Below are 12300 nucleotides of genomic sequence, written 5' to 3' on the forward strand. Positions count from 1 at the left end.
GATATGGGTGGCAGGAAGATACTTTGGGCTATATAGACAAAAAGCTGTTGACCAGATTCCCTGTATGTTCCACCTATGGGCACCTCCTTAGATAGGAACATGGATGCCACAAGTAAGAGTCTCTGGACTTTTGGGGTGCTATCTGCCTTGTCCCACATTTGAAGGAAATACTTAGTCTCTTTCCTTCCTAGTCTTGTGCTGAACTTGCACCATCCCTAACAAAATGTTTATACTGCCTGTGTGCACCATTTCCAGAAGCTGTCTGTAGCGCTTCTCGTCCTTACAGCCCCAGGCTTTCATTGGCACCCTTGGCACACTCACTCATGGTAGTCCACGCTTTTACAGAAGCAGCTCGGGAAAGCTGTGCAGATGTATGAGAATCGGCTGCAGTGGCTCTCCCTAACCAGCAGAAGAATCTGGGGCACTGTCTATCAAAGAAGGTACTGATCATGCAAAGCTTACTCTTGTTCCTTGTGTGGTCTGGTGTATGACTCAAGGTTTACTCAGCACATCATCGAATCGGGCAGCCTCAGAGCCAGCATCATCCACACTGACCGTCATCATTGTATCTCAAGACTCTTTCAGTGAGAAGCAACAGAGAGATGGATCTGGTGGTACACACCTGTGATCCCAGCTCCTGGAAGGTTGAGGCAAGGGGGGTTCAGAAGTTGAGGCTAACCTGGGTTACATGGCTAAGTCCCTATCACCCCACATTTAAAAAGGATAACTGAAGCTCAAAGTAAACAGAGAAGTCTGACGAAGGAAACTGAAAATTCTAGACCACACTTAGCTGTGTGGCTGGATCCAGAGGGTCAGCCTTGTCATGAGTCCCTCAGCTCTGCCTTCCTCTCTGTGGGTTTTGTTTTCAGATAGGGTTTTCCCTGCAGGTGGCAGCACAGCCATGGAACCACTCTCTGCCAGCTTTGCATTTCCAGGGCTCCAGTATCTGTGCCCCGTCAGGCTGGCCCAGGAGGTGTGATATTCTGAATGCCCGAGATCAAATGCCCACTCTAGAAGCATGGTGTGTGCCAGCTCCACAAAACTCACATGAGCTGAGCAGTGGTGGCACACACCTTCAATCTCAGAACTCAGAAGGCAGAGGCAGTTGCATCTCTCAGTTCAAGGCTAGTCTGGTCTACAGAGTACGTTCTAAGACATCAGAAAAACCCTGTCTTGATAGGGAGGGGGTGGGGGGAACCATATAAACTGTGCTGTTTCCCAAGAAGAGATGAGGATGTTGTTGCCAGAAGAGGTGATGGAGGTTGAAAGTGGGGAGGGGAGACATCTCAGTATGACTTATTTGTTACGTATAACTGACTATAAGGAGTCTTTTTGCAAGTGTTCTCTGTAGTGACACACCAAAGGGAAGACAGGTTTTTTTGACTTGAAAATCACCAAATGCAGTCTTCAACCCTTAAACCACCTCCACAACATTCCACTGTAGAAGACAGACAGACAGTCCCACAACACCCTTATACTTCTATTACAAACCTATTTCTGTCCGTCTCAAACCACAGAGATTCTTGGCCATCTATAAGTTTGGCAAGCAAAAGCCCCCTGGAAAAATCTTTAAATAGTTAAATGGAATGGAACAAACATTATCTGAGAGATTCAGGTTGCTCTTGAAGCTTGTGTTTCTCTTTAGGGTGGTTATACTGCTGGATGTCTCGGTGACCAATTCCATGTACATTATTCATATCCAGCACTCCCTTCGACTACTGCTAGAGGAACAGCTGTCCAACAAAGACTACTTCAACATCATCGCGTAAGTCTCCAGAGTCCCCCGGTGGGGTTGCCGGAGAGACTGGGTGTGGATGCCATTACCAAGGTTAGGATTCAGGCAGACAGCAGGACCACAGACGGTGATGTTAGGAGCATCCTAAGATGCACATCTGTTTATCTGATTCAGGTGATCTTGTTTGGGGTCTTGAATAATTGAATGGCTGCAGGTCTATCCCATTGGGGGAAAGGTGGTAAGTGGCCCCAAAACACATGACTTGATCAGCCAGGGTAATGTAATTCAGCCCATTGCCCCAGTTGGCTTTCAAACTGGTAAACTCAGCAGAGAAAGGGGAGAGACCCTGCTACGCCCTTGTCTTATTCTTAGCCTGGCACTGGCAAAAACTGCAAACACTTGGTACTCCAATTCTAAATTAAATTTTAATTTTAATCTATAAGTAAATAGTATACAAAATTTGAAGCTACATATAGCTTCAGCTGTAGTTTTAAAATTTCTATCATTTTTAAATTATATGTAGTTTCTTTTTTAGTATGTAGTTTCTAAAATATATATTCATTTTTAAATTATATATTTTCTATTTCACATATTATATAGTAACTTCAAAAGTTTGTAAGTTACAAATATGGTTTTAAATTGTATATACTATCATGGTAGCCTTTAATCCCAGCACTTGGCAAGAGGATCTCTGTGAGTTCGAGGCCAACCTGGTCTATGTAGAGAGTGAACAGAAGCAAGCAGGTTATGAGTCATACATGCAAAACAATTCCATTTCTAGAAATACATTCACCTATGTATATTTCTGTTTTGTTTTTGTTTTTAGAGACAGGGTTTCTCTGTGTAGCCCTGGCTGTCGTGGAACTCACTCTGTAGACCAGGCTGTCCTCGAACTCAGAAATCCTCCTGTCTCTGCCTCCCAAGTGCTGGGATTAAAGGCGTGCCACCACTGCCTGGCTTCACCTATGCATCTTTAATGAAAAATATACAACGAAGAGTTAAAATTTTAGGGGAGGCAAGGAAACAAAAATGTTTTGCTTCTTTGTATATTGTTGGATTTCTAACCCAAGTGTCATCAAAGGTTTGTGAGCTGACTCCTAAAGAAATGTCACCATAGGTGGTGGGAGGGAAGCAAGAGAACCTTCTCAGGCAGATGTGTAAAAGTGATGGGTTGAAGCAGGAAGGGCAGCTGGAGCAGTGGTGGTGCTGGAGCAGTGGTGATGCTGGAGCAGTGGTGGTGCTGGAACACTGATGATGCTGGAACAGTGGAGGTGCTGGAGCAGTGGTGGTGCTGGAGCAGTGGAGGTGCTGGAGCAGTGGAGGTGCTGGAACAGTGGTGGTGCTGGAGCAGTGGAGGTACTGGAGCAGTGGTGGTGCTGGAGCAGTGGTGATGCTGGAGCAGTGGTGGTGCTGGAACACTGATGATGCTGGAACAGTAGAGGTGCTGGAACAGTGGTGGTGCTGGAGCAGTGGAGGTACTGGAGCAGTGGTGGTGCTGGAGCAGTGGTGACACTGGAGCAGTGGTGGTACTGGAGCAGTGGTGGTGCTGGAGCAGTGGTGATGCTGGGGCACTGATGATGCTGGAGCAGTGGAGGTGCTGGAGCAGTGGTGACACTGGAGCAGTGGTGGTGCTGGAGCAGTGGTGACACTGGAGCAGTGGTGGTGCTGGAGCAGTGGAGGTGCTGGAGCAGTGGAGGTGCTGGAGCAGTGGTGGTGCTAGAGCAGTGGAGGTGCTGGAGCAGTGGTGACACTGGAGCAGTGGTGATGCTGGAGCAGTGGTGGTGCTGGAGCACTGATGATGCTGGAGCAGTGGTGGTGCTGGAGCAGTGGAGGTGCTGGAGCACTGATGATGCTGGAGCAGTGGTGGTGCTGGAGCAGTGGAGGTGCTGGAGCAGTGGTGATGCTGGAGCAGTGGAGGTGCTGCAGTAGTGGTGACGCTGGAGCAGTGGTGGTGCTGGAGCAGTGGTGGTGCTGGAGCACTGATGATGCTGGAGCAGTGGTGGTGCTGGAGCACTGATGATGCTGGAGCAGTGGAGGTGCTGGAGCAGTGGTGATGCTGGAGCAGTGGAGGTACTGGAGCAGTGGAGGTGCTGGAGCACTGATGATGCTGGAGCAGTGGTGGTGCTGGAGCAGTGGTGGTGCTGGAGCAGTGGTGGTGCTGGAGCAGTGGTGATGCTGGAGCAGTAGTGATATGGCTTTTCCAGGGAACTTGTTCATCATGTCAAAAGGAAGAGAGAAGCTACTGGGAGATGAAGTAGCTTCCTGAAGCTCTTAAGAGTGGAGGGTTGCCGGGCAGTGGTGGCGCACGCCTTTAATCCCAGCGCTTGGGAGGCAGAGGCAGGCGGATTTCTGAGTTCGAGGCCAGCCTGGTCTACAGAGTGAGTTCTAGGACAGCCAGGGCTACACAGAGAAACCCTGTCTCGAAAAACAAAAAACAAAAAAACAAAAAAAAAAAAAAAAAAAAAAAAAAAAAGAGTGGAGGGTTTACCGCTGTACAGGGTGACTGGGAAGAGGGGCACAGAATGTGTCTACTAAGGAGTTTTATGGGCTTCTCAGAAGAGACTGGCACAGAGGAAGCCTAGGTTCAGTAAAAGGGCAAAGAAAGATACCTTGTCAGCCATAAAGAAATAAATTCTCCTCTTGGGAATCTTCAATTCTGTCTTGCAAAAAAAATGAGATCATGTGTATTGACAGAAAAGACCATAGTTCAGCCTGAGAGGGAAGTGCACTGTGAGAGGAGCCTGGGCTTCAAGAGTCTCGAAGAAACAGTGAGCTGTTCCAGGGGAACAGGAGGGGATAAAGAAGTTCTTGCAGAGAAAAGAGACTTCAGAATATTATAAGGGCAGTAGCCAAGACTGGCCCATGCTCTGTCTCTGCTTGAGAATCCTGGCACTGTCCCACATGGAGTTGGCTTTAATGTGTTATGACCAGAAAACCTTGTGACTACCCCAGGCCAGCAACACTCCAACATTTTGGGGGCTTACTGTCAGAATTTTGTGTACCTTCAGGCCTATGGATCCCAAAGAAGAGAGGCACAGGTGGACATATGTCCTAAAAACAAACTCCTTTGCTTCCTCAAAGGTTTGGAAGCACAGTTGAGAGCTGGATGCCAGAGATGGTTGCTGTGAGCCATGACAACTTACAGAGAGCCTGGCGGTAGGTACTGGAGGCCAGAGCCTTTCTCTGTAGCTGTGTCTTACAGCTGCTCTATGGCGTTGGTTATCTTCCCATCCCCCTCACTGCAGCCCCCCAAGGCCTCAAAGGACTTATATCCCTGCCTCCCCAGGTGGGCCCTGGGCCTGCAGTGTCAAGGAAGCAGAAATGTTCTCGGAGCCCTCCGAAAGGCCATAGAAGTGGATTTCAAAGACAAAACCAAATATGAGTCTCAGGGCATCTACCTCTTCACGGGTGGTGTCCCTGACCAAGATGTGGTGAGTAGCCCTCATCCTAGACACCTATTGTCTCGTTTGCTGTTGAGATAGGGTCTCTCTATATAGTCCTCGCTGGCCTGGAATGTGCTTATGTAAACCAGACTGGCTGTGAACTTACAAAAGTAGGTCCACCTGCCTCTACCTCCCAAGGGCTGGGATTAAAAGTGTGAGCCACCATGTTCATTTTCCTCTTATCTTTTATTTTCTACAGTGTTGAATATGGACTTCAGGCCCTTGCTTTTGCTAAGCAAGCATTCTACCACTGAGCCAACAGCCCAACCTAGCATGCTTATCTGAACTACCTCTTCTCAAATACAAATACCAAGATATACTGTCAGAGCACAGCCCCTGGTTCAGCAGGTCTCAGGTGGGCCTGAGGGTCTCCATTACTGACAGCTCCCAGGATGTGCATGCTCCTGCATACAGACCACAGAAGGCATGACTGGGCTTTCAGGCCCAAATCCCTGCCATGCCCTATTAAAACATGGAGAGAAATGGTGTCTTTCTGCCTTTGCATACAGAACTAGACTGAGCACACAGTAGGGCATCAAGAAAGATGATCAGAAGGCTAGAAAGATGGCTCAGTAATTAATAGTATTGACTACTTTTGTAGAAGGCCCAAGGTCAATTCCCAGCACCCATGTCACAATGTTCATAACTGTCTACAGCTCCAGTGCCAAAGGATCTAATGCCATCTTCTGGCCTCTGTGGGAACTCACACTTACATGTGTATACCTACCTCCCCACAATACACACACACAACCTGACACACACAATCAATTTTTTTATTTTTAATGCTCTTTTTTTCTTTTTTAAGGTTTATTTATTTTTATGTGCATTGGTGTTTTGACATCCATGTACATCTATGAAGGTGCCAGATGCCCTGGAACTGGAGTTACAGACAGTTGCAAGCTGTCATATGGGTACTGGGAATTGAACCTAAGTCCTCTGGAAGAGCAGCCAGTCCTCTTAATCACTGAACCCTCTCTCCAGCCCCAAAAATGTTTTTTTTTTTTTTTCTAAAATAAAAATGATCACCTAGGTGGTGGTGGTGCACACTTTTAATCCCAGCACTCAGGAGGCAGAGGCAGTCGGGTCTCTAAGTTCAAGGCCAGTCTGGTCTAAAGAGCGAGTTTCAGGACAGCCAGGGCTTGAAAAACCAAAAAGAAAAAGAAAGGAAAAAAGAGAAAGAAAGGAAAGAAGAGAAAAAAAGAAAAGAGATGATCTGCTGAACTATTGGAAGATCAGCAGTGCCCAGACCTCAGGTGAGGACTTTCTGTCTTCTCCTCCCCATAGCACATACTCAGCGCCTATGTGGCAGAGGCCTGTGGTGGTTGCGATCTCCAGCTAAATGTCTGTCTCTTCTATGTGGGCGAACCACAAATGGACACCACACCCCCTGCCTGCTATGCCAGCCGTACTGACACTGCTACTGCCTACAAAGAGGTCACCCAGGCTGCATGTGGTCGCTTCCACTGGTTTGGAGAGACAGGTAGGTGGGTGTGTCCTAATCCTTTGCTTCTTTTTCTCCTGACAGTGTCTCAGCACTGGCCTGGTTCCTTTTGACATTAAAGTGGTGTCAAGATGCAACATGGAAAAGTCATATTTATTAAGATTGCTGGAGAGATGGCTCAGCTGTTAAGAGCACTGATTGCTCTTCTAGAGGACCCAGATTTGATTCCCAGCACCCACTTGGTGATTCACAACCATCTGTAACTCCAGTTTCAGGAGATACAATACTTTCTTCTGGCCTTTCAGGGCACCTCTCACTAATGTGGTGCAATAAAACAATTTTAAAAATTAAATTTAGGAGAGCAGAGACACAGTTCAATGAGTAAAGGGACTTGCCACCAAGCCTGAGTTTAATCCCTAGATCACACATGGTAGAAGAAAACCAACTCCCACAAGTAGTCCTCTGACCTTAACACATATGTTATGGCATGAACATGAACATGTATGTGAGTATGTACACACGCATAAATAACATAAATTAAAACTAAGGGCTAGGGGTATGGCTCAGTGGTCAAGGACACATTTAGCATTTGTAGGCCCTAGATTCCATCCCCAGCTCTCAAAAAGAAAAAAAAAAAAGTTAAACAAATATTCTGGAAATGACTAGTGATGGTGTGTGTAAATAACATGTACTTATTTAGTACCACTGAACTATACAGTTATAGTGACTATGGGCAGAGGATGCAGCTCAGTGGTAGGATTGGTCCTTTGTATGCCTGGGTTCATACCCAGTCCTCCCCAAAAGTAAAATGGTTGAGTATATTTTTCTGCAATTTTTAACAGGTAAAGCCTTAAAGTACTGCAGAAATCAAGACTGTGGTTGACTTCAATGATAGAGTGCTTGCCTAGCATGCATAAAGCCCTGTGATCTCCACACTGATGTGTATGTCTGCATGTGTGTATGTAAGTGTGTTACATGTGTGTCCATAATAACACACACACAAGATCTAGAACACATTATAAATAAAGATCCCTTAGCTTTATAGTTCCCGAAGTCTGGTATATTCACAAATGACTCATAAAATATATGCTACATGGAGCAAGCTTTCTCGTTCTCTCTCTCTCTCTCTCTCTCTCTCTCTCTCTCTCTCTCTCTCTATGTATGTATGTATGTATGTATGTAATAGTTACAATAATTACATGCTTATCTTAACATTTTAGAAAAGTGCCAATTTTGTTGACCATAACACAAATTTTCTTTTTTAAAATCTTAAGAAGTGCCAGGTGATGGTGGCACATGCCTTCAATCCCAACACTTGGGAGTCAGAGGCAGACAGATATCTGAGTTTGAGGCCAGTCTGGTCTACAGTGTGAGTGAGTTCCAGGACAGCCAGGGATACACAGAGAAACCTTGTCATGGGGGTTTGTGGGGAGAAGCAAAAGAAACGTAAAACTATGTTAAAGTGATGGCTTAGAGGGTATGCATATCCAAAACTCAGTACAGTAGCATGGGGAGAGTAAGCCTGAGACACACTAGTTCCTTCCAGCCTCTGAGACTCACAATGAAATAACTTCCAGAGGCAGGGCATACCTGTAGTCACAGCTGGTGGCATCACTTGGCTGTGAGCTCTGGAGAAGTTTTCAGATCTTTCTAGCTATGATCCTGCTGGATGTGTTCATCTACATTCCTGGAGATGATAACTAATAATAGCAAACACGGAACAGCTACGAGTTGCCAGCTATGAGCTGCCAGACACAGCTCAAGCATTTTGCATACACTATAACTTGAGCTTCACCATAACACCATGATTGTGAAGTAGATGACTCTCTGCCCTGTTTAGCAGATGAGTAGCTGAGGCACAGCCTAAAGGACAGAAGCTGAACCCAGGCAGGACAGCATCAACAACACCGAGTGTACTTGCCATTGCCAGAGTCCCACACAAGAGTGACATTGATATGTTCACTGCAGATATTAGCCACCGTTAATAGTTATCATGTGGGTCTTCCCATCCCAGACAGTAGCGAGAACCCTTGTATCGACCTTCCCCTTCCCGTGAGTGCCAGGACACAGTCCTGTGGCTAGTTACACTCTTGGTGGCAACCACTGGATGATATAAAATTGTGGCTGGTCATTTCAGTTTACTGTGGTCCCATCTTGCATCTTGGGCTTGTCACTTCCACAAGGCCTGCATACATTAAAGGTATTGATGTCTGCCTGGATCCACACCCTCCCACTTATGCTCAAGATGTGCTTTGTTTCCAGGTATTTATGAGAGTGATGATATCAACGCCATCGTATCCGAGATAGAAAAAGCCCTCAACTACTCCCAAAAGGTATGCCTTGGGCCTGGGCTTAAACATGTACAGTTCCTGCCATGGCTGCTGCAACAGGGTACTTTGAATCAAAAAGACATTTATGCGTCTGTGCTCCCAGAGCTGTGTTTCTTCTATAGGCTATGGATAGAAGCCTTTGTTATTGCATCCCTTTAGAGTTGGTGAAAAGCAAAACAGTGTTGGTTGCTTATTATAAATGGCACAGAAGATTCCTAAGACTACCGCAGTAGGAGAGAGAGGGTTCAAACACAAACACAAACACAGACACCACAGAAATAGCTAAGAATGTCAGAAATACCCAGTGAGCAGTCAATGGCTGGAAAGCCACTGAAAACGAAGTTGATTAGGTGGCAAGGTGCAGACACTCTTGTTAAAGGCAGACCCAGGACCTAGAACTAAGGAGGAGCAATTCTAAATGGATATCAAGGAGAGAACGGCTTCTGCTGAATTCACTTAGCACCAGTCTTTGCTAAAACTAGGTAGAGATGGTCCAAGTGGAGGCCTGGTCAAGATTATGCTTAAAGTTTGGTCCATGACCTTCCGTGGGCATTCCTCGGCGGTATGAGCATGGTCTAATCTATACCTCCATCTGCACATGGCTGTCTGCCGTCTATGTGGTGGTCTTTTCTTTCTCACAAGAACATTAGTTGTATTAAATTGAAAAGCCCACCCTCCTCCAATATGACCTCATCCTGACTTCCATTTAGATTTCAGCTGCAAAGAAGTTACTTTTAAGGTCACACTTGCAGTCACCAGAAGGTCACTCTGTAACATATCTTAGGAAACACAAATCAGCCCACACCAGCTACCCTCTCTGGGTCTAGATTCACTAACAACCAAGGCTCCAGACGGAACATAGGGGTTCCCTGTCTTCCACTGGATTTTGACCTAAATGCTGTAGATTCTGGCCTCTATTGAGTTCCTTCAACACATCCAGCCCCTTCCTAATCTCAGTCTTTGTACCTGCTGTGTTCTCTGCCTGCTATTTCTTCCTAGGTCATCCATGGCTTACTTTTTGTTACTCAAAATTCATCTTAAAAGCCTGGCAGTGGTTGCCCATGACTTTAATCCTAACACTCAGGAGGCAGAGGCAGGCAGATCTCTGAGTTAGAGGCTAGTCTGGTTCTCACAGCAAGTTCTAGGACAGCCAGGGCTATACTGAGAAACCTTGTCTTGATCATGCCATGAGCAATGAAAATGAGAATCAGGGGAATGAACCAGTGAACATTTAAAGATGAATTACAGATTTATACCCTATGAAACATACAGGGTGACAGACAGGAAACAACAGAAAGAAGTCCCCAAGGTCTTTTCTGGGGCAGCTGGTAGACAATAGTGCCATTGACAACTGAAGAAAAATGTAGGATGTCTGTGGTGGGTGCAAAGAGGGTGAGGCTGAGAGAAAGGTGAGCTTGCCTGTGGAGATTGAAAAATGAGGATGGCCTGAAGGCAGATGGGAGAAGATAAGGAGTAGAGACAGACATCTGAAGCCGTTCAAGCTCAGGATAGACAGGAGGTTATAGGGCCCATGGTCTATGAAGGTCTCACCCTGCCTCAAATGTTAGTTCCTGCTGTTCATAGACTGACTCATCGCCACACAAGACAATAGCCACACAAGACAGCAGAGCCGTGGCCATGTTCTTTTCCTCTATGGCTGCTGAGTCAGTGGACTGGTGGCTCCCAAACCTTAGCTCATCTGGGGTCTGTAAATCTCTGGTTCTTAAATGTAAACCATCCTATTCTCACCCCTAACAAACTTACAAAGTATTAGTGGACAATAATACCCTAACCCCATTTTCTTTTGGATATTTGCCTATCTATGTTCAAAAAGTGTACTCTGGTGCTCTGAGTGTGACACTTTTAGATAAAAAGAATAAGCAGTCCACTGCGATTCTGCTAATGTCCCTGTTGGTGCTGGAATATGGTCAGGTGACTCAGTGGCTGAACATGGGTTTTACATGCTGGCTTGCCCAGACCCCTGGACTTAACTTGAAGCTCCTCCATTAATGAGTATTGTGGCTTTGGACAAGAACCTTGAGCTGACAGAGCTTTGGTTTCCCTATCAGTCAAAAGGTATCTTGGCTTCTTCATCAATGTGACAAATATTTGAGAAAAACCAAGTTAAGGGAAGAAGGAATCATTTTAGCTCCCAACTTCAGAGATTTCAGCCCATATCTGGTTCCTTGACTATTGACCTGAGCATCATGGTGGGGTGTAGGTGAGGCTGAGCATCATGGTGGGGTATAAGTAAGGCTGAGCATCATGGTAGGGTGTAGGTGAGGCTGAGCATCATGGTGGGGTGTAGGTGAGGCTGAGCATCATGGTGGGGTGTAGGTGAGGCTGAGCATCATGGTGGGGTGTAGGTGAGGCTGAGCATCATGGTGGGGTGTAGGTGAGTCTAAGCATCATGGTGATAGATGTGTCTGGAACTCAGCAACTGATTTTATGACAGACAGGAAGGAGAGAGGGGAGGACAGAGGGGTCCAGTTCCTAAGGATCTGCCTCCTCTTCTAACAAGGCCCCTCTTCCTATAGTTTCTAGAACCTCTCATAGTAGTACAGAGGACCATGCATGAGCCAAAAGGGAACAGTTCATATACAAACTGGGTATAAAGTGGTATCATTATCATGTCTTGTTGGCCTGAGGGCTTGAAACTCTGAACATTAGTTTTCCCAGTTTCCAGTACAATAAGGAGTCCTTATTCTCCATAAGATTAACCCACAGAACTCTTAGTCCCAAACTGTATTCTCTGGGCAGAAAGAGGCATCAAAAGTCTTCTGTCCTGCTGCACATAAGTATTTATCTACCCACAGTTGCTAGTGTGCTCTAACCACGTAATTCCCATTGCAGTGTGCCTTCCTTGTGGCCTCCCTGAAGAACCATTCAGGAAAAGAACTGCAAAGTCGAGCCCTCGAGAAAGACAAGCCAAAGACTCAGCAGCAAAGTCAGCCCAAGAAACTCTATCCTCCCAAGCCCACAGCCCCCTCGGTGGCCAGAATGGTTTGACACCCTTCCCTAATAACACACAGAGGATTTTTTTCCAGATTGTCTCCTTGTCTTTCCTAGATCTTAAAAGGACTGGGCCAGGCTCCAGGGCTAGCACTGGTGGGGGCAGAGATTCGGGAAGGGACATCCCATGGGAGACACTGAGAAGAACACCTGCCTCTTAGTTCAGAGGGGGGCACCTATGGTCTCTCCCCCCACACTCTCCTGTGCTTTTGGTTATGTTTATCTCAGCTTCTCTCCCTAGCCTAGTTCTAGGATCTCCATGGAAATACACTCACCTCCTCTGCTCTGGTAGTTTAACCTGAAGGATTTGCACAGAAAGAGTGAGGTCACTAATAGGAT

At 46.3% G+C, this 12300-nt stretch overlaps 1 protein-coding gene across 6 annotated transcripts in view; it reads left to right on the forward strand.

The window, feature by feature from the left end:
- Positions 1-12300, forward strand: part of Vwa3a (von Willebrand factor A domain containing 3A) — a 68710-nt gene that overhangs the window by 38008 nt on the left and 18402 nt on the right. For all 6 annotated transcript variants that reach the window (XM_076941935.1, XM_076941927.1, XM_076941907.1 and 3 more), the window contains 7 exons: positions 346-440; positions 1646-1765; positions 4817-4891; positions 5022-5166; positions 6463-6658; positions 8882-8952; positions 11803-11952. In XM_076941935.1, the coding sequence (XP_076798050.1) occupies positions 346-440; positions 1646-1765; positions 4817-4891; positions 5022-5166; positions 6463-6658; positions 8882-8952; positions 11803-11952 (852 nt within the window). The remainder of the gene's footprint in view (positions 1-345; positions 441-1645; positions 1766-4816; positions 4892-5021; positions 5167-6462; positions 6659-8881; positions 8953-11802; positions 11953-12300) is intronic.

This window comes from Arvicanthis niloticus, chromosome 1 (genome assembly GCF_011762505.2).
Source record: "Arvicanthis niloticus isolate mArvNil1 chromosome 1, mArvNil1.pat.X, whole genome shotgun sequence".
NCBI lineage: Eukaryota > Metazoa > Chordata > Mammalia > Rodentia > Muridae > Arvicanthis > Arvicanthis niloticus.